At 38.8% G+C, this 20,289-nt stretch overlaps 1 protein-coding gene across 2 annotated transcripts in view; it reads left to right on the forward strand.

The window, feature by feature from the left end:
* The window catches only part of TRDMT1 (tRNA aspartic acid methyltransferase 1), a 425,365-nt gene that overhangs the window by 396,507 nt on the left and 8,569 nt on the right, over positions 1 to 20,289 (forward strand). For both annotated transcript variants that reach the window (XM_053713982.1, XM_053713981.1), the window contains 2 exons: positions 2,575 to 2,632; positions 7,363 to 7,492. In XM_053713982.1, the coding sequence (XP_053569957.1) occupies positions 2,575 to 2,632; positions 7,363 to 7,492 (188 nt within the window). The remainder of the gene's footprint in view (positions 1 to 2,574; positions 2,633 to 7,362; positions 7,493 to 20,289) is intronic.

Below are 20,289 nucleotides of genomic sequence, written 5' to 3' on the forward strand. Positions count from 1 at the left end.
TTTGTTTCTTCTGATGAACATTTTGGTAGGATAATTATCCAAGCAGCAGTGTCTGGAAATAAGGTGCCTGCCTTTCCAAATGTTTTATCCCTTCTTCATTTGTTCACGAGGCCCACACTGTTTATTTTATTTTTTTCTGATGGCAGTTTTAGTTTTGCACCTCATTTACCTGCTCTGTCCATCCTACCTTACTACTTTTCCTTACTTGGCTATATGTAAGAGATCATTGAAATTGGAGTGATAGAATACTAGTTTTTTGGAATCTTTGCCTCCTCCTAGTGGCCTCCTCCTAGTGGACTCTCACCACCTCAAAATAAATAGATTTATCAGGTAAGTATACATTTTTGTTTTTGTTGGTGTCTGCATCAATACCGCTGTCAAAGTGTTAAAATCTTTCCTTTCATTTCATAGCTGATCTTCAATGCTTGTAAGTTTTCTTGATGTATGTAAGTGGACGCATTATGGCTAGGGTTTGGGTTACACTAAGAAGATAAGGTTAACACCTTTAACATGTTGCAACCAGTGTTCGCTCTAATCTTGTTGAGTACTGTGTGCAAAAATTTGTACTGCTGCATTTTTTGGACCATTTACTTTATTCTTGTGTGTAGTCAAACTTGAAAATGTTGTGAACGCAATAGCACGCATACACAAACTAGCAGACTGACATCTCTCTCTTTCTCACTCTCCCACACATACACACTCATTCTCTCTCAAATTCTCTCTCTCTCTTCTCCTACCTGTGTCTCTCTACACTTCTTCACACTCTCCTTGTCCCCCTCTCTCATAATTTCCCCATCTCTCTCACACTCTCCACCTCACACTCTCCCAGTCCCCCTCTCTTATACCCTCCCCGTCCCCCTCTATCATACTCTCCCCATCTCTCTCTCTCTCTCACACTCTGTCCCTCTCTCACACACACTGTCTCCTCACACCTCACTCTCACACTCTCTCTTTCTCTCACACACACTTCTCCTCCTCTCTCCCTCACACTTTCTCCATCTCTCACACACTCTCCCCCCTCTCTCTCACATTATTTGTTTCCCCTTTCTCTCCCCCCTCTCTCTCAAACACTTCACCCCTTTCTAATGCATATTCTCCTTCTCTCACACACGCTCTCCCTCTCTCTTACACATACTCCCCCCTCTCATGCTCTCTCTCTCTTCCCTTCTCTCACACTCTACCCCTCTCTCTGTTACACACACTCTCCCTCACTCACACCTTTGTCTCGCATACACACATATGCACACACTCACAGAAAAAATGTCTCAATGTACAGAGTTAATTTCAAATCTGGAGAACTTGCTTTTGATTTAGTCAATCAACTTAATACATAAAACAGAACTGGAGTGTTTTCTCGTGTTAAAGATTTCTAAGTATTATTAGACACCCAGACTAAAGCACATGCTAATAGATACCGTAATTAGTTCATAATTCAGTCTGCAGGCCCCTGTGGCTATTGCAAGCAAGGCAGGGATCCTACAGAGGAAAACGCTTCCTTTACATACTGCTGTCCTAGCACTGTGCCCAGTGCCCACTGTCAGTTGGTAGCATTTAATGGGACAGTATACTATAAAATTGTTTTTCCCTTAATATGTTTCCAATTACTTTTTTGCCAGCTGCAGAGTATAAAATGTATGACATTTGCTTTTTTTAAGGCTTATTTGTGTATATGAATTAGCTGATTTTATGTTTTGAAGCCACAACCTAATAAAATGGGTTGAGCTTGTAGGTATAATCAGATCTCATTACTTTATCACATTGTGTACATATACCTGCTTCTTTATCTTATATCTGTCCATAAACCAATCACCAATACTTAGAACAATGGAAAATTAACACTTTATTACCTTATCTCTTCTATAACCCACTGAGAGTGTAATCTCTTCTACTGGCTGTGATTACACAGCTTGACCTCGAGGCCAAAAACTTTTAGAATGGATGGGGATACCACAGGCTAAATAAACTAATTCAAATGTCAATATAAGGGTAATGGAAATACTTGTAAACAATTTAATACACTCCAGCAGGTAAAGTGGTTCATTGGGAACAAATTAAAGGGGAGAACATTTTTGAGTAAACTGTCCCTTTAAGTAGTGTAAAGACAGCTGATAGTAATAACTGCCTATTTACCCAACACTACATACTGAAGTGCCAGTGTGAAGGTGGTGAAAACATTTTTTTGTATTTCTCAATCCCTCACTTATCTATATAACTAGTATCAGGGGCGCAAAAATCATGCTGACTACCAACCTTTAAAAAAAAAAAAAAAAAAACCTGCATTAAAAAAAGTATTATCAATCCTGACTGTGCGCATTGTCAAAATGCATGTGTGCTCTCTTGAAAGAAGGTGCACACAAGCACACCTTTGAGGGAACAGTGGTTGCAACTCTCTTTGGATTGACAGAAGTCTGCACCTCCAGGACTATCAAGCCTACAAGAATTAGCTGCTTAACCATTGTGGCAAATAAAAGATGTCTTTTTCTAAATGTATACTATGAAGATGTTAGAAAAACAAAATCAGTTGTTAAATGATTGAATAAATAACCTTAACAATTTTTTATTTTTATTTTAAAGGTATGGACACTATGTTGAAGGCACCGGTTCTGTAATTCAGACTGCTACAGATGTGGAGGTTTGACTATTATTGGAATTATTTACAATATATGTATGTATGCATGTGTGTGTGTGTGTGTATATATATATATATATATATATATATACTGTATATAGATAGATGATAGATAGATAGATAGATAAACAAGAGTTGGATTGGCGCTCACAGTTCCCAGATCATTCCTTATAGTTCACTTGAAAGTATAGTTGTACAATATGCGTGTCTTAATCACAGCTTCAAAAATGGTCATTATGTGTAAATTGCGCACTTACTGGACAGCACCTCAATCCAAATGAGGTAAGGGAAGCGTATTGGTGGGAGAGCCTTGTGTGGCACTTCTTAGAATCGCTGCAATGTCCACGTTGTACGTTCCTTCCCCTCTGAACTGCTTCAATGCTGCTTGTAGCAGGGCAGAAAACTTCTCTTGGCTCCAAGCCAAAGAATCATATGTATCTCATTTATCTGGTTAATGTGTTCTTCTGCACCTCCTTCTCGTTACTTAAAAACTTTTGGCTTCTCCAAGCTTTTCACAAATTAGCAGCTTTGAGATGTGACCTCTCCGGGTTTCAGTCCAGCTTGCATGGTACAAATCAGGAAATTGCAGAGGATCTTTGTTATATTGCTTACCTGCTGCTCTAAAGTAGGCTGAACAGTGCTCTGTAGGCATCACTGTGTTGCATACTATCCCAGTCTGCTAATCTACAACAGGCTGTACAGTGCTCTGTGGGCCAATCTGAGTCTTGCTAAAACCTAGAAGCTATCATTGTATATCCAGTACTATTCATGTGCCTCTGTGTTTGGTTCCTCTATTTTAACACAGATGCTATCTTAGATGTGTATTCATATACTCTCCATTTCTATATACAACTGTCCTGCTGTCTAATCTATATTACCTTAAACTAAAATGTCTAAATCCAGTGACCTCTACGGGTATAACTGTGGAGTAGAATGTGAACATTGCGACAATTCTGAAGAAGTGCCACACTAGGCTCTCCCACAAATACGCTTACCTTACCTCATTTGGATTGAGGTACTGTCTAGTAAGTGCACATTTTACAAATAATGACTATTTTTTTAAGATGTGAATAAGACACGCACATTGTACTTTCAAATGAACAATAAGGAATCATCCGGGAACTATGTATTCTTCAATCCACCTCTAGTTTAGCTATGTTTTCTAGATTTCTGTGTTTTAATTGGGGAACTTATGATAATAATTTAGGCTGCTGATCTTCACACCCCCAGTATATAGACGCTTCCTTTTTCTTGTGCACATGGCTTGAGTAACAGACTGGCTTATATCCAACAAACATATATATACGTGTGTATTGATACAGGCATATATGCATACAGACATCTGCTAGTGAACTAGTACATGCACAGAGCCTAGTCCATCTAATAAACAAGTATTGACAACACCAAATACTCCTTTAATTATATATATATATATATATATATATATATATATATATATATATATATATATATACTGTTAAAAATATATAACATGAGTATGCATGAGGCACGCTCCCTTGCAGGTCCCGGGACAGGCATACTGATTTGCTGCTTAAAGTCCTTTACAATGTGAATACTTAGGACATTTTGAGGTAAAATATCTTTCTTTTTTACATAGAAATGTTCAACTGATATTTTCTAGTCCTCTTTTTACAGCTATGCTGCATCACTTTCAAGTGTTTCAACATTTGGGTATCATGTCCCTTTAACTAAAAAAGGAACAAGTGTGTAGTAGGAATAAAACCGGGTGAGAGCCAACTCTTCTAAAAAGGTTGAGGTTGTTGAAGCTAGTTTATTGTCAAAAGTCATAAACCACAGCAAGACATACACTATTGCAAGATGCAAGGTAGTTATACTGCATCAGCAAGGTCTCTCCCAGACAGAAATTTGTGGGCAGAAAGGGGTTTCCATATGTACTGTCCAAACTCTTCTGAAGAAGCACAAAGAAACAGGCAATGTTGAGGACTGCAGACGCAGTGGTCGGCCAAGGAAACTTAATGCAGCAGATGAAAGACACATCATGTTTACTTCCCATCACAATCTGAAGGTGCCCATCAGTGTCATGAGTTTAGATTAGGCAGAAACCAGTGGGACCCTGGTACACACATCAACTGTTTGGAGAAGTCTTGTCAGAAGTTGTCTTCATGGAAGACTTGTGGCCAAAAAAGCCATACTTTCGATGTGGAAACAAGGCCAAATGACTCAACTATGCATGAAAATACAGAACCTGGGATGCAGAAAAATTGCATCATCTGGGTTGATGAGTAAAAATTTTAAATATTTGGCTATAGCAGAAGTCAGCTTGTTCGCCAAAAGGCTGGAAAGAGATACAAGAATGAGTGTCTTCCTGGCAACAGTGAAGTATGTTGCAGGCTCCTTTCAAGTTTGGAGCTGCATTTCTGCAAATGGTGTTGGGGATTTGGTCAGAATTGATGGTCTACTTAATGCTGAAAAGTAAAGGTAGTTACTCATCCATCATGCAATACCACCAGGGAAGCATCTGATTGGTCCTAAACATGTTCTATTCCGTGACAACAACCCTAAACATACTGCCAAAGTCATTAAGAACTATCTTCAGCATAAAGAAGAAAGATTGAACAACAAACTGTACTAAATGGAATATTTTTACAGAATTGGGTAAAAAATCTTCAATGTTTATTGATGAATCTGGAGATATTTCTGTCATATTTTGAAAACGGCTCTTTTTAAATCAGCTCTACTTGTTTCAGCAGTAATAACGCCTTTCTCAAAGCAAATAAACTTTGTCCAAAGAGAGCTATAATTGCTCTTTCACATCACAATTTATATGCTTTAGATCCCACCTACCATCTTTCTGCATATGTGACAGAGGCTAGGAGTATGGTTTGCAATAAGGGTCTGTCTCCCATTTGGCAATGTCAATAAGGCTGTCAAAGACAGTGCTTCACATACTCCATTCATTGTGTTATCTGCCCCAAAGCAATGATTATCTCACTTTTTGATTGGTTTCATACTCAAGTAAAAAGGATATATTGAATGTGATATTCAGCAGTGAATACTGGTTTTGTTTGGAGTCCAGCAATTGCTATATCCAGCAATAAAAAGAGGGCAATAAATCAGTAATTTTCTAGCACCACAGAGCAGGATAGAGGGTGCCATGATGATGACTGGCTGCCTGAGCTACTCTTTGAGAGAGTGCATGCCCCCCCATCTCTGCTGAGGTGTGCTAGTAGTGCTGCTATACTATTTAAAGGATATGTTTAGGCATAGGTTGGCTATCTTCGTTGTGTATCCTTCTGGCATCTGGTCACCCTGTACTCCTGCTCTGGACCCACATTATGCTGTTACAAATACTAAGATGACATATTTGGAAGAAAATGTGGGGATTGCCATCATATGTTTATGTAAGAGTGGGATTTTCCATTAAAGGGACATAAAAATGAAAAAGTTTAAAAATAAAAAAAAATCCAATACCCCATGCATTAGAAAAATGTTTCTTATAAAATGTATCACTGTATCAGTGAGAGATTGAATTTTGTACAGAATATAGGTACAATGCTCCCTGTGCATCCTCATTCAAATATTTCACCTTCCCAGAGACATGTCGGTGGCATGTATTTATCAGCAGTTATACAAAGTGGATCTACATCTACACAACATATGCATTTTTAGGAACCAAGGTGTTCATATGTATCCACAATGGACATATATAGGGAACTGATCTGTAGCTAAATAATAGAGGAACATTTCTCTAAATGTTGAAACCTTCCCCCATTTGTGTATGACCACAGCTTTTCCTTTAGACTGCATGTAATGTACACATGCTCATATTAAATGGTAATGGAAATGATGATCTACTAGAGCAGTATTTTTCAACTCCTTCCTCAGTGCACACCAGTAGACCAGATTTTCATTATATCCTTACTAGTGAAATAATCAGCTGAGGGTGAGAACAGGTTAGTAACCATGGTTACGAATCAGCTGATTATTTCAACTGGGCTCTGAGGAATTGAAAAACACTGTTTTAGAGCAATGTTTCACTTTAACACAATACAACATTCTGTACTCTAGGTATGCTTAGAGGAGCTATGGGGTCTTCTAGACGAGTTCTTCGATAACGCAAAACAACCTTTTGTACTTAAGCATACTTAGGTAGCGTGCATTTGCTTCAAAGGTGCTGCACTATACTTGTTTCAAAAAATATTAGTTGGCCTCAAAACTTTTAAAAAACAAACTTATAAATACATATTGTCAATGAAACCTTATTTGAAAGTAGTTAAAAAAAACACAATATAGAAATCTTTTACCACTGTAGTTAAAATGCTAGTAGTGGTGCTATAGAAGCCTTTTATTTAGTAGAGCCATAAATCATTCACCTTACTCATAAGTTTAATTAACAAATTTTAATACATGATAGGTTAAGGTTTGACGAGTGTTAGCAGCCAGCACCCGTCTGTGTTACTTAATGCTTTATTGCTCTTGGACAATGGTGTTTCCATAAAGTTAATGGGATGAATGCTCAGCCAAGTGATGAAAACATCTCATTGAGTTTCACACACTGTTTCTGCTTGCTGGGCTGGATACATTTATTGAGCATGTGATGACGTATTAATCTGCCTGGTCATTGTGTAGTAAATTAAATGTCTCAGTGATGTTTTTGTTCAGTTCCACAACATCAAACAAAAACCTTGAATTACATCATTGTCTAACTTGAAGTGTATTTTTTATTATTTTTTTTTAACTATTTTTTGTAGATTGAGTCAGTATACAAATCACTGGATAATTTGTCTCAAGAAGAAAAACTTGCAAAATTGGCTACTCTGAAAATGAGATATTTTACTCCTAGAGAAATAGCAAATCTTCATGGATTTCCATCAAGTTTTGGTATGTGTGTTAAGGCTAGCAAAAATAAAGTGATTTTTTGTTTTAATTATCATCTATATTTCTATCTGTCTGTCCATCTATCTGTCTATTTCTCTATCTATCTACACTATATGGCCAATAGTATGTGGATACCCCTACTAATTATTGAGTTTCAGCAACACCTTTTGCTAATCGGTGCATAAAATCCAGCACATAGCCATGAAATCAGCCACAGACAAGCATTGTCAATACAATGGGTCAGACTGAAGATCTCATTGGCTTTAAATGTGGCACTGTCATAGCATGCCACCTGTGCCAAAAGTTAGTTTGTGAAATTTCTGCCCTACTAGATCAGTTCCAGTCAACTGTAAGTGCCATATAGTCAGTCTATCTATCTATCTATCTAACTCATCTATCTATCATCTACTCATGGTATCTAGAAAGGTAAAGTTGTAATTTCCTTTTGTTTTCACCATATTTGAGGAAAAATTAACCTCTTCTTATCTCTTCTCAATTATTAAATTGTTTTACATGTAACATTTTTATCTTTTTAGTTGACTAGAACTACCTTTATTCCTTTAAACAATTTATGTGTGTGCTGCCCTTCTGCATCTTCTTTATGTCTGGTTTATTTTTAGTTTTAGAGAAGCTTTGTTATTTTAGTCCTCTAACATATTTGAATGTGCTGCGCTTCGGGTATTAGTAAGCACAAATACTTATAGGATGCCCATTTGATAAGAGGTGTTAGATTAGCATGTTGCACTTTACAAAAAAAGATCATATTTGTTTGTTACATTAGAATTTGCCTTTCATTAAATCTATAATCTCTTAAAATAAATGGGGCTTACACTGGATTTTCTCTTTATTTACATTTACTATAATCTTACAATTGATTCCACACAGCAATGAAGTTTAGTGGAAAAGCATAATAGTGTCTCTCTTAAAGGGGCATAAATATGAAGAAAGAGCTCTGTGTTAGAGCATTTTATTATTACTCATACAAAGGTAAATATCACTTAAAAAGCACATAGTAAATGCTGTTCCTGAACCTACCTAGGTATGCTTTTCAACAAAGGATACAGAGATAACAAAGTAAATGTGATAATAGAAGTAATTTGCACTGTCTGAAACAATTTTAACTTTCATGCCCCTTTAAGCAGTGTAACTGTTCTCCCAGTTTTAGATTATTTCAAAGGATGTCTACTTTATTTCTGTGTTTTCAATAGCCTTGTTGTACTTTTAAGGACCTGAAATAATATTAGAACAAAGATTTCTTTCCTATAGCATGGAGAGTTCACGATTCATTCCAGTTACTTGTGGGATATTCACTCCTGGCCAGCAGGAGGCGTCAAAGAGCACCCCAGCAAAGCTGTTAAGTATCACGTCCCTTACCCATAACCCCCAGTCATTCTCTTTGCCTTGATCACGGGAGGATGGCAAAGAAGGTGTCTGAAGATGTAATCCTTTTATGGGTACTTTTCCCTGCAAGCAAGGATTGGGGTTATGCTCTGTCCATGTCAATCTCTTTAGTAAGAGTAATTGTGGCTTTTAGCAGTTAGAAGGCGGCAAGGTGGTCCTTGCTTTATTTTTAACACCGATGCTACCCTTTTAATAGAAAACCAGAGTTGGTTACTCTGTTTGTTTTTTCTTTTTCTACAGGTCTCTGTTAGATGTGGAGTGATCTGACATACCTGAGAAACTGTTCCCTGCCTGACAGCTACTTCTACAGGTAAGTGCTTCCCTTCAAGGTTAGAAGGTACCAGCACTCTAAGGCCTAGATTTAGAGTTCGGCGGTAGCCGTCAAAACCAGCGTTAGAGGCTCCTAACGCTGGTTTTGGGCGCCCGCTGGTATTTGGAGTCAGTGATTAAAGGGTCTAACGCTCACTTTTCAGCCGCGACTTTTCCATACCGCAGATCCCCCTACGCCATTTGCGTAGCCTATCTTTTCAATGGGATCTTCCTAACGCCGGTATTTAGAGTCGTTTCTGCAGTGTGCGTTAGAGCTCTAACGACAAGATTCCAGCCGCCTGAAAATAGCAGGAGTTAAGAGCTTTCTGGCTAACGCCGGTTTATAAAGCTCTTAACTACTGTACCCTAAAGTACACTAACACCCATAAACTACCTATGTACCCCTAAACCGAGGTCCCCCCACATCGCCGCCACTCGATTAAAATTTTTAACCCCTAATCTGCCGACCGCCACCTACGTTATACTTATGTACCCCTAATCTTCTGCCCCTAACACCGCCGACCCCTGTATTATATCTATTAACCCCTAACTTGCCCCCCACAACGTCGCCGCAAGCTACTTAAAATAATTAACCCCTAATCTTCCGACCGCAAATCGCCGCCACCTACGTTATCCCTATGTACCCCTAATCTGCTGCCCCTAACATCGCCGACCCCTATGTTATATTTATTAACCCCTAATCTGCCCCCCTCAACGTCGCCGACACCTACCTACACTTATTAACCCCTAATCTGCCGAGCGGACCTGAGCGCTACTATAATAAAGTTATTAACCCCTAATCCGCCTCGCTAACCCTATCATAAATAGTATTAACCCCTAATCTGCCCTCCCTAACATCGCCGACACCTACCTTCAATTATTAACCCCTAATCTGCCGACCGGAGCTCACCGCTATTCTAATAAATGTATTAACCCCTAAAGCTAAGTCTAACCCTAACACTAACACCCCCCTAAGTTAAATATAATTTTTATCTAACGAAATAAATTAACTCTTATTAAATAAATAATTCCTATTTAAAGCTAAATACTTACCTGTAAAATACATCCTAATATAGCTACAATATAAATTATAATTATATTATAGCTATTTTAGGATTAATATTTATTTTACAGGCAACTTTGTAATTATTTTAACCAGGTACAATAGCTATTAAATAGTTAAGAACTATTTAATAGTTACCTAGTTAAAATAATAACAAATTTACCTGTAAAATAAATCATAACCTAAGATATAATTAAACCTAACACTACCCTATCAATAAAATAATTAAATAAACTACCTACAATTACCTACAATTAACCTAACACTACACTATCAATAAATTAATTAAACACAATTGCTACAAATAAATACAATTAAATAAACTATCTAAAGTACAAAAAATAAAAAAGAACTAAGTTACAGAAAATAATAAAATATTTACAAACATAAGAAAAATATTACAACAATTTTAAACTAATTACACCTACTCTAAGCCCCCTAATAAAATAACAAAGCCCCCCAAAATAAAAAATTCCCTACCCTATTCTAAAATACAAATATTACAAGCTCTTTTACCTTACCAGCCCTGAACAGGGCCCTTTGCGGGGCATGCCCCAAGAATTTCAGCTCTTTTGCCTGTAAAAAAAAACATACAATACCCCCCCCCCAACATTACAACCCACCACCCACATACCCCTAATCTAACCCAAACCCCCCTTAAATAAACCTAACAGTAATCCCCTGAAGATCTTCCTACCTTGTCTTCACCATACCAGGTTCACCGATCCGTCCTGGCTCCAAGATCTTCATCCAACCCAAGTGGGGGTTGGCGATCCATAATCCGGTGCTCCAAAGTCTTCCTCCTATCCGGCAAGAAGAGGACATCCGGACCGGCAAACATCTTCTCCAAGCGGCATCTTCTATCTTCTTCCATCCGATGACGACCGGCTCCATCTTGAAGACCTCCAGCGCGGATCCATCCTCTTCTTCCGACGACTAGACGACGAATGACGGTTCCTTTAAGGGACGTCATCCAAGATGGCGTCCCTCGAATTCCGATTGGCTGATAGGATTCTATCAGCCAATCGGAATTAAGGTAGGAATTTTCTGATTGGCTGATGGAATCAGCCAATCAGAATATAGTTCAATCCGATTGGCTGATCCAATCAGCCAATCAGATTGAGCTCGCATTCTATTGGCTGTTCCGATCAGCCAATAGAATGCGAGCTCAATCTGATTGGCTGATTGGATCAGCCAATCGGATTGAACTATATTCTGATTGGCTGATTCCATCAGCCAATCAGAAAATTCCTACCTTAATTCCGATTGGCTGATAGAATCCTATCAGCCAATCGGAATTCGAGGGACGCCATCTTGGATGACGTCCCTTAAAGGAACCGTCATTCGTCGTCTAGTCGTCGGAAGAAGAGGATGGATCCGCGCTGGAGGTCTTCAAGATGGAGCCGGTCGTCATCGGATGGAAGAAGATAGAAGATGCCGCTTGGAGAAGATGTTTGCCGGTCCGGATGTCCTCTTCTTGCCGGATAGGAGGAAGACTTTGGAGCACCGGATTATGGATCGCCAACCCCCACTTGGGTTGGATGAAGATCTTGGAGCCAGGACGGATCGGTGAACCTGGTATGGTGAAGACAAGGTAGGAAGATCTTCAGGGGATTACTGTTAGGTTTATTTAAGGGGGGTTTGGGTTAGATTAGGGGTATGTGGGTGGTGGGTTGTAATGTTGGGGGGGGGTATTGTATGTTTTTTTTTACAGGCAAAAGAGCTGAAATTCTTGGGGCATGCCCCGCAAAGGGCCCTGTTCAGGGCTGGTAAGGTAAAAGAGCTTGTAATATTTGTATTTTAGAATAGGGTAGGGAATTTTTTATTTTGGGGGGCTTTGTTATTTTATTAGGGGGCTTAGAGTAGGTGTAATTAGTTTAAAATTGTTGTAATATTTTTCTTATGTTTGTAAATATTTTATTATTTTCTGTAACTTAGTTCTTTTTTATTTTTTGTACTTTAGATAGTTTATTTAATTGTATTTATTTGTAGCAATTGTGTTTAATTAATTTATTGATAGTGTAGTGTTAGGTTAATTGTAGGTAATTGTAGGTAGTTTATTTAATTATTTTATTGATAGGGTAGTGTTAGGTTTAATTATATCTTAGGTTATGATTTATTTTACAGGTAAATTTGTTATTATTTTAACTAGGTAACTATTAAATAGTTCTTAACTATTTAATAGCTATTGTACCTGGTTAAAATAATTACAAAGTTGCCTGTAAAATAAATATTAATCCTAAAATAGCTATAATATAATTATAATTTATATTGTAGCTATATTAGGATGTATTTTACAGGTAAGTATTTAGCTTTAAATAGGAATTATTTATTTAATAAGAGTTAATTTATTTCGTTAGATAAAAATTATATTTAACTTAGGGGGGTGTTAGTGTTAGGGTTAGACTTAGCTTTAGGGGTTAATACATTTATTAGAATAGCGGTGAGCTCCGGTCGGCAGATTAGGGGTTAATAATTGAAGGTAGGTGTCGGCGATGTTAGGGAGGGCAGATTAGGGGTTAATACTATTTATGATAGGGTTAGTGAGGCGGATTAGGGGTTAATAACTTTATTATAGTAGCGCTCAGGTCCGCTTGGCAGATTAGGGGTTAATAAGTGTAGGCAGGTGGAGGCGACGTTGAGGGGGGCAGATTAGGGGTTAATAAATATAATATAGGGGTCGGCGATGTTAGGGCAGCAGATTAGGGGTACATAGGGATAACGTAGGTGGCGGCGGTTTACGGAGCGGCAGATTAGGGGTTAAAAGTGTAATGCAGGGGTCAGCGATAGCGGGGGCGGCAGATTAGGGGTTAATAAGTGTAAGGTTAGGGGTGTTTAGACTCGGGGTACATGTTAGAGTGTTAGGTGCAGACGTAGGAAGTGTTTCCCCATAGGAAACAATGGGGCTGCGTTAAGAGCTGAACGCTGCTTTTTTGCAGGTGTTAGGTTTTTTTTCAGCTCAAACTGCCCCATTGTTTCCTATGGGAGAATCGTGCACGAGCACGTTTTTGATGCCGGCCGCGTCCGTAAGCAACTCTCGTATCGAGAGTTGCATTTGCGGTAAATATGCTCTACGCTCCTTTTTTGGAGCCTAACGCAGCATTTGTTTGAACTCTCGATACCAGAGTTAAATTTATGGTGCGGCCAGAAAAAAGCCCGCGGAGCGTTAACAGCACTTTTACCGCCGAACTCCAAATCTAGGCCTAAGAGTTAATTGAAGATTTCTATTCTGGAAGATCTTTGTCATGTCATGGGAAAAATGTATGTGTTTTAATAGGCAGGGAGCATTTAAAGGGCACTGCAGTTGGGAACTTTAGAGGCTGAGCTGTCATCTTATAAAGTTTATTTATTTTGTGTCTGGGCTCTATGAGAATGGGAGTTTGTCAGTCCTCCTTTTTGTTTAGGAGGTGTTTTTTAACTTTTTAACTTGCGCTCATGTGATCAGAGCCGTTTTTTCATCATTTTTTTTTTTAAATTTCAGAAAGTAAGGTTTTCACGCTGTTTTGTCTAGTGGCGCAATTCTCTTTTTAGTTGTTTGATATGCGCTTCCTTTTTTCCGGCTTCTGCAGACCTGGAGAGGATCCGAATTAATAGTGGGATCTTTCTGGTGTGCTAGGAACGGTAAGTTTAAGGTGTCTAGGTTTTTGTGTTTAATTTGTTTCAAGAGCTAGTGATTCTTATAACAGTTATTATAGACACTAATGAGAATTCAAATTTCCCAGTTGACAAATGTTTGTTTTGCTTGGAGGCTCAGGTGGTTCTTCCTGTGCAATTTTGCTCCTCTCCCCCAGAGCCTCTCAGAATAATGTTGTTCCAGCTTTGCCTCAGCTTTCCCCTCAAACGTCCCAAACATCACATGCAGTGTCCTGCGATTCCTCTCAACAACCTCCTGGGGGTGTTTATTTACCTGGGGATTTCGCTGCGCAGATAACTTCTGCTGTTTCAGCAGCCTTATCAGCTTTTCCAAAGCATTGTCAATACAATGGGTCAGACTGAAGATCTCATTGGCTTTAAATGTGGCACTGTCATAGCATGCCACCTGTGCCAAAAGTTAGTTTGTGAAATTTCTGCCCTACGAGATCAGTTCCAGTCAACTGTAAGTGCCATATAGTCAGTCTATCTATCTATCTATCTATCTAACTCATCTATCTATCATCTACTCATGGTATCTAGAAAGGTAAAGTTGTAATTTCCTTTTGTTTTCCCCATATTTGAGGAAAAATTAACCTCTTCTTATCTCTTCTCAATTATTAAATTGTTTTACATGTAACATTTTTATCTTTTTAGTTGACTAGAACTACCTTTATTCCTTTACACAATTTATGTGTGTGCTGCCCTTCTGCATCTTCTTTATGTCTAGTTTATTTTGGGTTTTAGAGAAGCTTTGTTATTTTAGTCCTCTAACATATTTGAGTGTTCTGCGCTTCGGGTATTAGTAAGCACAAATACTTATAGGATGCCCATTTGATAAGAGGTGTTAGATTAGCATGTTGCACTTTACAAAAAAAAGATCATATTTGTTTGTTACATTAGAATTTGCCTTTCATTAAAGCTTTTCCAAAGGTTGATAAGCGCAAGAGGAAAACATATTGATATTAATAAGGTTTCTGACTCCGCTAAGGCTGCGTTAGTCAGTTTGTCTCAGCTATCTAAAGAGGATGATTCCTCAATGTCTGAGGGAGAATTGTTAGATTCTGATACTGTAGTGACCAATTCTGCAGATTCAGAGGAGATTAATTTCAGATTTAAGTTGGAACACCTCCGAGTATTGTTAAAGGAGGTTCTTGCTACTTTGGAAGAATCCGACTCAGCGGAGAATCCAAAGAGGACTTGTAAACTTAATAGGGTATATGATGTACCTTCGTCTGTAGAAGTCTTTCCAGTTTCGGACCTTATGGCAGATATCATAACTCAGGAATGGGATAAACCAAGGATTCCTTTTTCCCCATCCCCTGTTTTTAAAAAGAACAGTTGCGGGGGCAGCATCTTATTGGTGCTATGATTTTTCTAATCATATCCTAGAAGAAACTACTATAGAGGAGATCAAAGATCGGATCAAGACTTTAAAGCTAGCCAATACCTTTATTTGTGATGCCAATATGCAGGTTCTTAGGCTGGGAGCTAAGATTTCTGATTTCACTGTTTTAGCTCGCAGAGTTCTGTGGTTAAAATCTTGGTCTGCAGATGTCACATCCAAGTCCAAGCTTTTATCTTTGACTTATAAGTGTAAAACCTTGTTTTGTCCGGGTTTGGCTGAAATAATTTCCGTAGGTTTTTTTAGTTAGGTTTTTATTTGGGGGGGTTGGTTAAGTGGGTGGTGGGTTTTACTGTTGGATGGGTATTTGTATTTTTTATTTACAGGTAAAAGAGCTGATTTCTTTGGGGCAATGCCCCTCAAAAGGCCCTTTTAAGGGCTATTTGTAGTTTATTGTAGGTTAGGGTTTTTTTTTATTTTGGTGGGGCTTTTTTATTTTCATAAGGCTCTTAGATTAGGTGTAATTAGTTTAAATATTTGATCATTTCTTTTTTATTTTGTGTAACTTAGTGTTTATTTTTTTTGTAACTTAGTGTTTGTTATTTTTTGTAACTTAGTTGTTAGTTTTTTGTAACTTTTTAATTTTTTATTATAGATTTAAATTATTTGAGTAGGGTTAGGTGTTTAAATATTTAATATAGTTAATTTAATTTGTAGTTTAATGTAATTTTAGTATAACAGTTGGGTTACATTAATTAATAGTTTAATATAGTTTAATGTAATTGTAGTATAATAGTTAGGGTAGATTAATTAATAGTTTAATATAGTTTAATGTAATTGTAGTATAATAGTTAGGGTAGATTAATTAATAGTTTAATATAGTTTAATTTAAATCTAAAGGTAAGTTTAAATTTATTATAAGATAGGGATGAGTTAATTTTTAATATAAAGTTAGCAGGTTGTTAGTTTTAGGGGTTAATAGTTTAATTTTGTTTGTTTTTTGTGTTGTGGGGGGCTGGTGGTTTGGGGTTAATAGGTTTAGTAAGTGGTAGTGATGTGGAAGGTGGGATAGGGGTTAATAACTTTATTAGAGTTGCGGTGGGCTCCAGAAGCAGCGGGATAGGGGTTAATAACTTTATTTAGTTGCAGCGGGGTCCGGGAGCGGCAAGATATGGGTTAAACAGTTTAGTATAGTGGCGGTGTTTAGTGACAGTATACAAATAAAGCTGTGAAAAAGCCGAAGAGCAGCGAGATCGATGACTGTTAGTTAACAACAGTCCGCTGCTCATCGACACGTAGTTGGTGCACGGCTTTTTGACAGCTTTTTCTATAAATATGGAGAGCGTATTCAGGACCGCGGCCGCGATGTCAGGCGACCGTATTGGTGCCGTCAAATGCAACATAGTTGACGGCTTGATAAGTAGGCCTCTAAGTCTTATTGGATGTCCAGTCAGCGTTGGAATAAGGGAAAGCAAGCCAAGAAGCCTTTCACTGATTCCAAATCAGCATGAAGGGCCGCCCCCGATCCTGTTTTGGATCAAGTGGGGGACAGGCTATTTTTCTTTTGGCAGGCTTGGGTATGAGATGTTCCAGATCCTTGGGCAATAGATATTGTATCTCACGGTTATAGAATAGGATTCAAATCTTGTCCTCCCAGGGGATGTTATTTGTCGACCAGATAAAGAGAGAGGCCTTCTTAAACTGCGTAAAGGATCTATTCTCCCTGGGAGTGATTGTTCCAGTTCCTCTAGATGAACAGAGTCTAGGATTCTATTCAAATCTATTTGTAGTTCCCAAAAAGGAGTGTACTTTCCGTCCCATTCTGGACCTAAAGTGTCTCAATCAGTTTCTCAGAGTTCCGTCCTTCAAAATGGAAACCATCCATTCCATTCTTCCTTTGGTACAAGAGGGTCAGTTCATGTCGACCATAGACCTGAAGGATGCATATCTTTATGTTTCCATTCACAGGGATCATTCCCAGTATCTGAGGTTTGCCTTTCTAGACAAACATTTTTAGTTTGTTGCTCTACCTTTTGGCCTTGCTACAGCTCCCAGAATTTTCATAAAGGTACTGGGGGCTCTTCTAGCAGTAGTCAGGTTCCAGGGCATTGCTGTGGCACCTTACTTGGATGACATCTTGGTTCAAGCGCCCTCTTTTCATCTAGCAAAATCTCACACAGAGATGTAGTTGTCTATTCTACGTTCCCACGGGTAGAAAGTGAATCTGGGAAAGAGTTTCCTTGTACCAAATACAAGGGTGTGTTTCCTAGGAACAATTTTAGATTCCTTGTCAATGAATATTTTTATGACGGACATCAGAAAATCAAAACTTCCTGCTTCTTGCCTTTCTCTCCAGTCTGCTATTCGTCCATCTATGGGTCAATGCATGGAGGTGATTGGTCTGATGGTTGCCTCAATGGACATCGTTCCTTTTGCTCGGTTCCATCTGAGACCTTTGCAACTGTGCATGCTCAGTCAATGGAATGGAGATCACTCAGATCTCTCGCAGAGGATAAATCTGGACTCCCCAACAAGAGTCTCTCGTGGTGGATTTCTCAGGACCATCTGTCTCGGGGCACATGCTTTCTGAGACCATTCTGGGTGATTGTGACCACGGATGCCAGCTTGTTGGGCTGGGGAGCAGTTTGAGGTTCCTTAAAAGCACAGGAGTCGTCGTCTCTTCCAATAAATATCTTGGAGTTGAGAGCAATCTTCAATGCTTTAATAGTTTGGCCTCAACTAGCTTTGGTCTCGTTTATTAGATTCCAGTCGGACAACATCACTTTGGTGACTTATATCAACCACCAGGGGGGAACTCGGAGTTCCTTGGCAATGGAGGAGGTGACTCGCATTCTCCAGTGGGCGGAGTCTCACAACTGACATCTTTCTGCCATCCACATTCTAGGGGTGGACAACTGGTAGGCAGATTTTCTGAGCAGGCAAACTTTTCATCCTGGAGAGTGGGCTCTCCACCCAGAGATTTTCACAATGATAACTTTCAGGTGGGGGATTCCTGAATTGGATCTGATGGCGTCTCGTCAAAACGCCAAACTTCCAAGGTACGGTTTAAGGTCAAGAAATCCTGAAGCCGTTCTGGTAGATGCACTGGCGGTTCCTTGGAATTTTAATCTAGCATACCTGTTTCCTCCGTTTGCTCTACTTCCACGAGTAGTTGTTCGCATCAAGCAGGAGAGAGCTTCAGTGATTCTAATAGCTCCTGCATGGCCTCGCAGGGTCTGGTTTGCAGATCTGGTGACAATTTCATCTCTTCCTCCTTGGAGGTTGCCTTTGAGGAAGTACCTTCTACTTCAGGGTCCATTCCTTCATCCAAATCTGGTTTCTCTGAAGCTGAAGTGTTATTCATTTAGCTTATGAGACAGCTGGACATCAGCTTCCTGAGAGAATTACGGCTCATTCCACTAGAGCTGTTTTTTCTTCCTGGGCTTTCAAATATGAAGCTTCAGTGGAGCAAATTTGCAAGGCGACCACATGGTCCTCTATTCATACTTTTTACAAATTTGATACTTTTGCCTCGGCTGAGGCTTCTTTTGGGAAAAAAGTTCTTCAAGCGGTGGTGCCTTCGGTTTAGGTCCTCCTGTCTTGTTCTCCCTCCCTTTCATTCTGTGTCCTCTAGCTTGGGTATTGTTTCCCATTAGTAAATGGAATGAATTGTGGACTCTCTATGCTATAGGAAAGAAAACTTATGCTTACCCGATAAATTTATTTCCGGGCATAGAGAGTCCACGACCCAACCTCAGGCACCTTTATATCCTTGTGTTACTTATTTTTCTGTTCCCTTCGGCGAATGACTGGGGGTTATGGGTAAGGGAAGTGAAGCTTAACAGCTTTGCTGGGGAGCTCTTTGCCACCTCCTGCTGGCCAGGAGTGAATATCCCATTATTAAATGGAATGAATCGTGGACTCTCTATGCCCGGAAATAAATACATTTATCAGGTAAGCATACATTTTGTTTTTGATATTTTAGGTACACCATCAATTGTAGATAGTAAATAATACATCTTCAAATCAGTTAAAGTGTATACAATTACAATTGTATAGTGCTTGTGACCTTTTTTGTAAACTGCATTGATATGGTTTACAGTTTATCCAACTCTATTTTACCCCTTAAAGGGACACTGAACCCAAATTTTTTTTCTTTCGTGATTCATATAGAGCATGAAATTTTAAGCAACTTTCTAATTTACTCCTATTATCAAATTTTCTTTATTCTCTTGGTATCTTTATTTGAAATGCAAAGTGTAAGTTTAGATGCCGGCCCATTTTTGGTCAACAACCTGGGATGTCCTTGGTGATTGGTGGATACATTCATCCACCAATAAGAGAGTGCTATCCAGAGTACTGAACCAAGAATTTATTTTTTTTCAAATAAAGATAGCAAGAGAACGAAGAAAAATTGATATTAGGAGTAAATTAGAAAGTTGCTTAAAATTGCATGCTCTATCTGAATCACAAAAGAAAAAAAATGGGTTAAGTGTCCCTTTAAGGGCTGGGCATTTCAGACTAAAACTTCCACAAAAGATAAGAGCATTTTTAGCATTTTTGCCATCACTCCATTTAAACAGAAATAGAGCCTTGTTTTTTTTATTTACCAATCAAAACTATATATATATATATATCCATCTAAAGGGGAGGAGAGTCTATGGCTTCATTCATTACTATTGGGAATTAAGAACCTGGCCACCAGGAGAAGGCAAAGACACCCCAGCCAAAGGCTTAAATACCTCCCCCACTTCCCTCATCCCCCAGTCATTCTTTGCCTTTCATCACAGGAGGATGGCAGAGAGTTTCGGAGTAGTCTCTTATGGAGGGTAGTACTCTTCGTAGTGGGACTGGAGTTTATGTAGTCCTGTCAGTCTCTCAGTGAGGGCCTGGGCGAAAGTTAGAGTCCAGAGATGCAGGGAAAGTCTTTCTGCAACACCATCCCGACTCATATTAACAGCTACATTAGTGATCAGCGTTGACGAGTTTTGCTGCCTGCTTTCTTCACTCAAGTCCATGTCAGGAGCGACGCTACTAACCTGTCACACTTGA

This window comes from Bombina bombina, chromosome 5 (assembly GCF_027579735.1).
Source record: "Bombina bombina isolate aBomBom1 chromosome 5, aBomBom1.pri, whole genome shotgun sequence".
Taxonomy (NCBI): domain Eukaryota; kingdom Metazoa; phylum Chordata; class Amphibia; order Anura; family Bombinatoridae; genus Bombina; species Bombina bombina.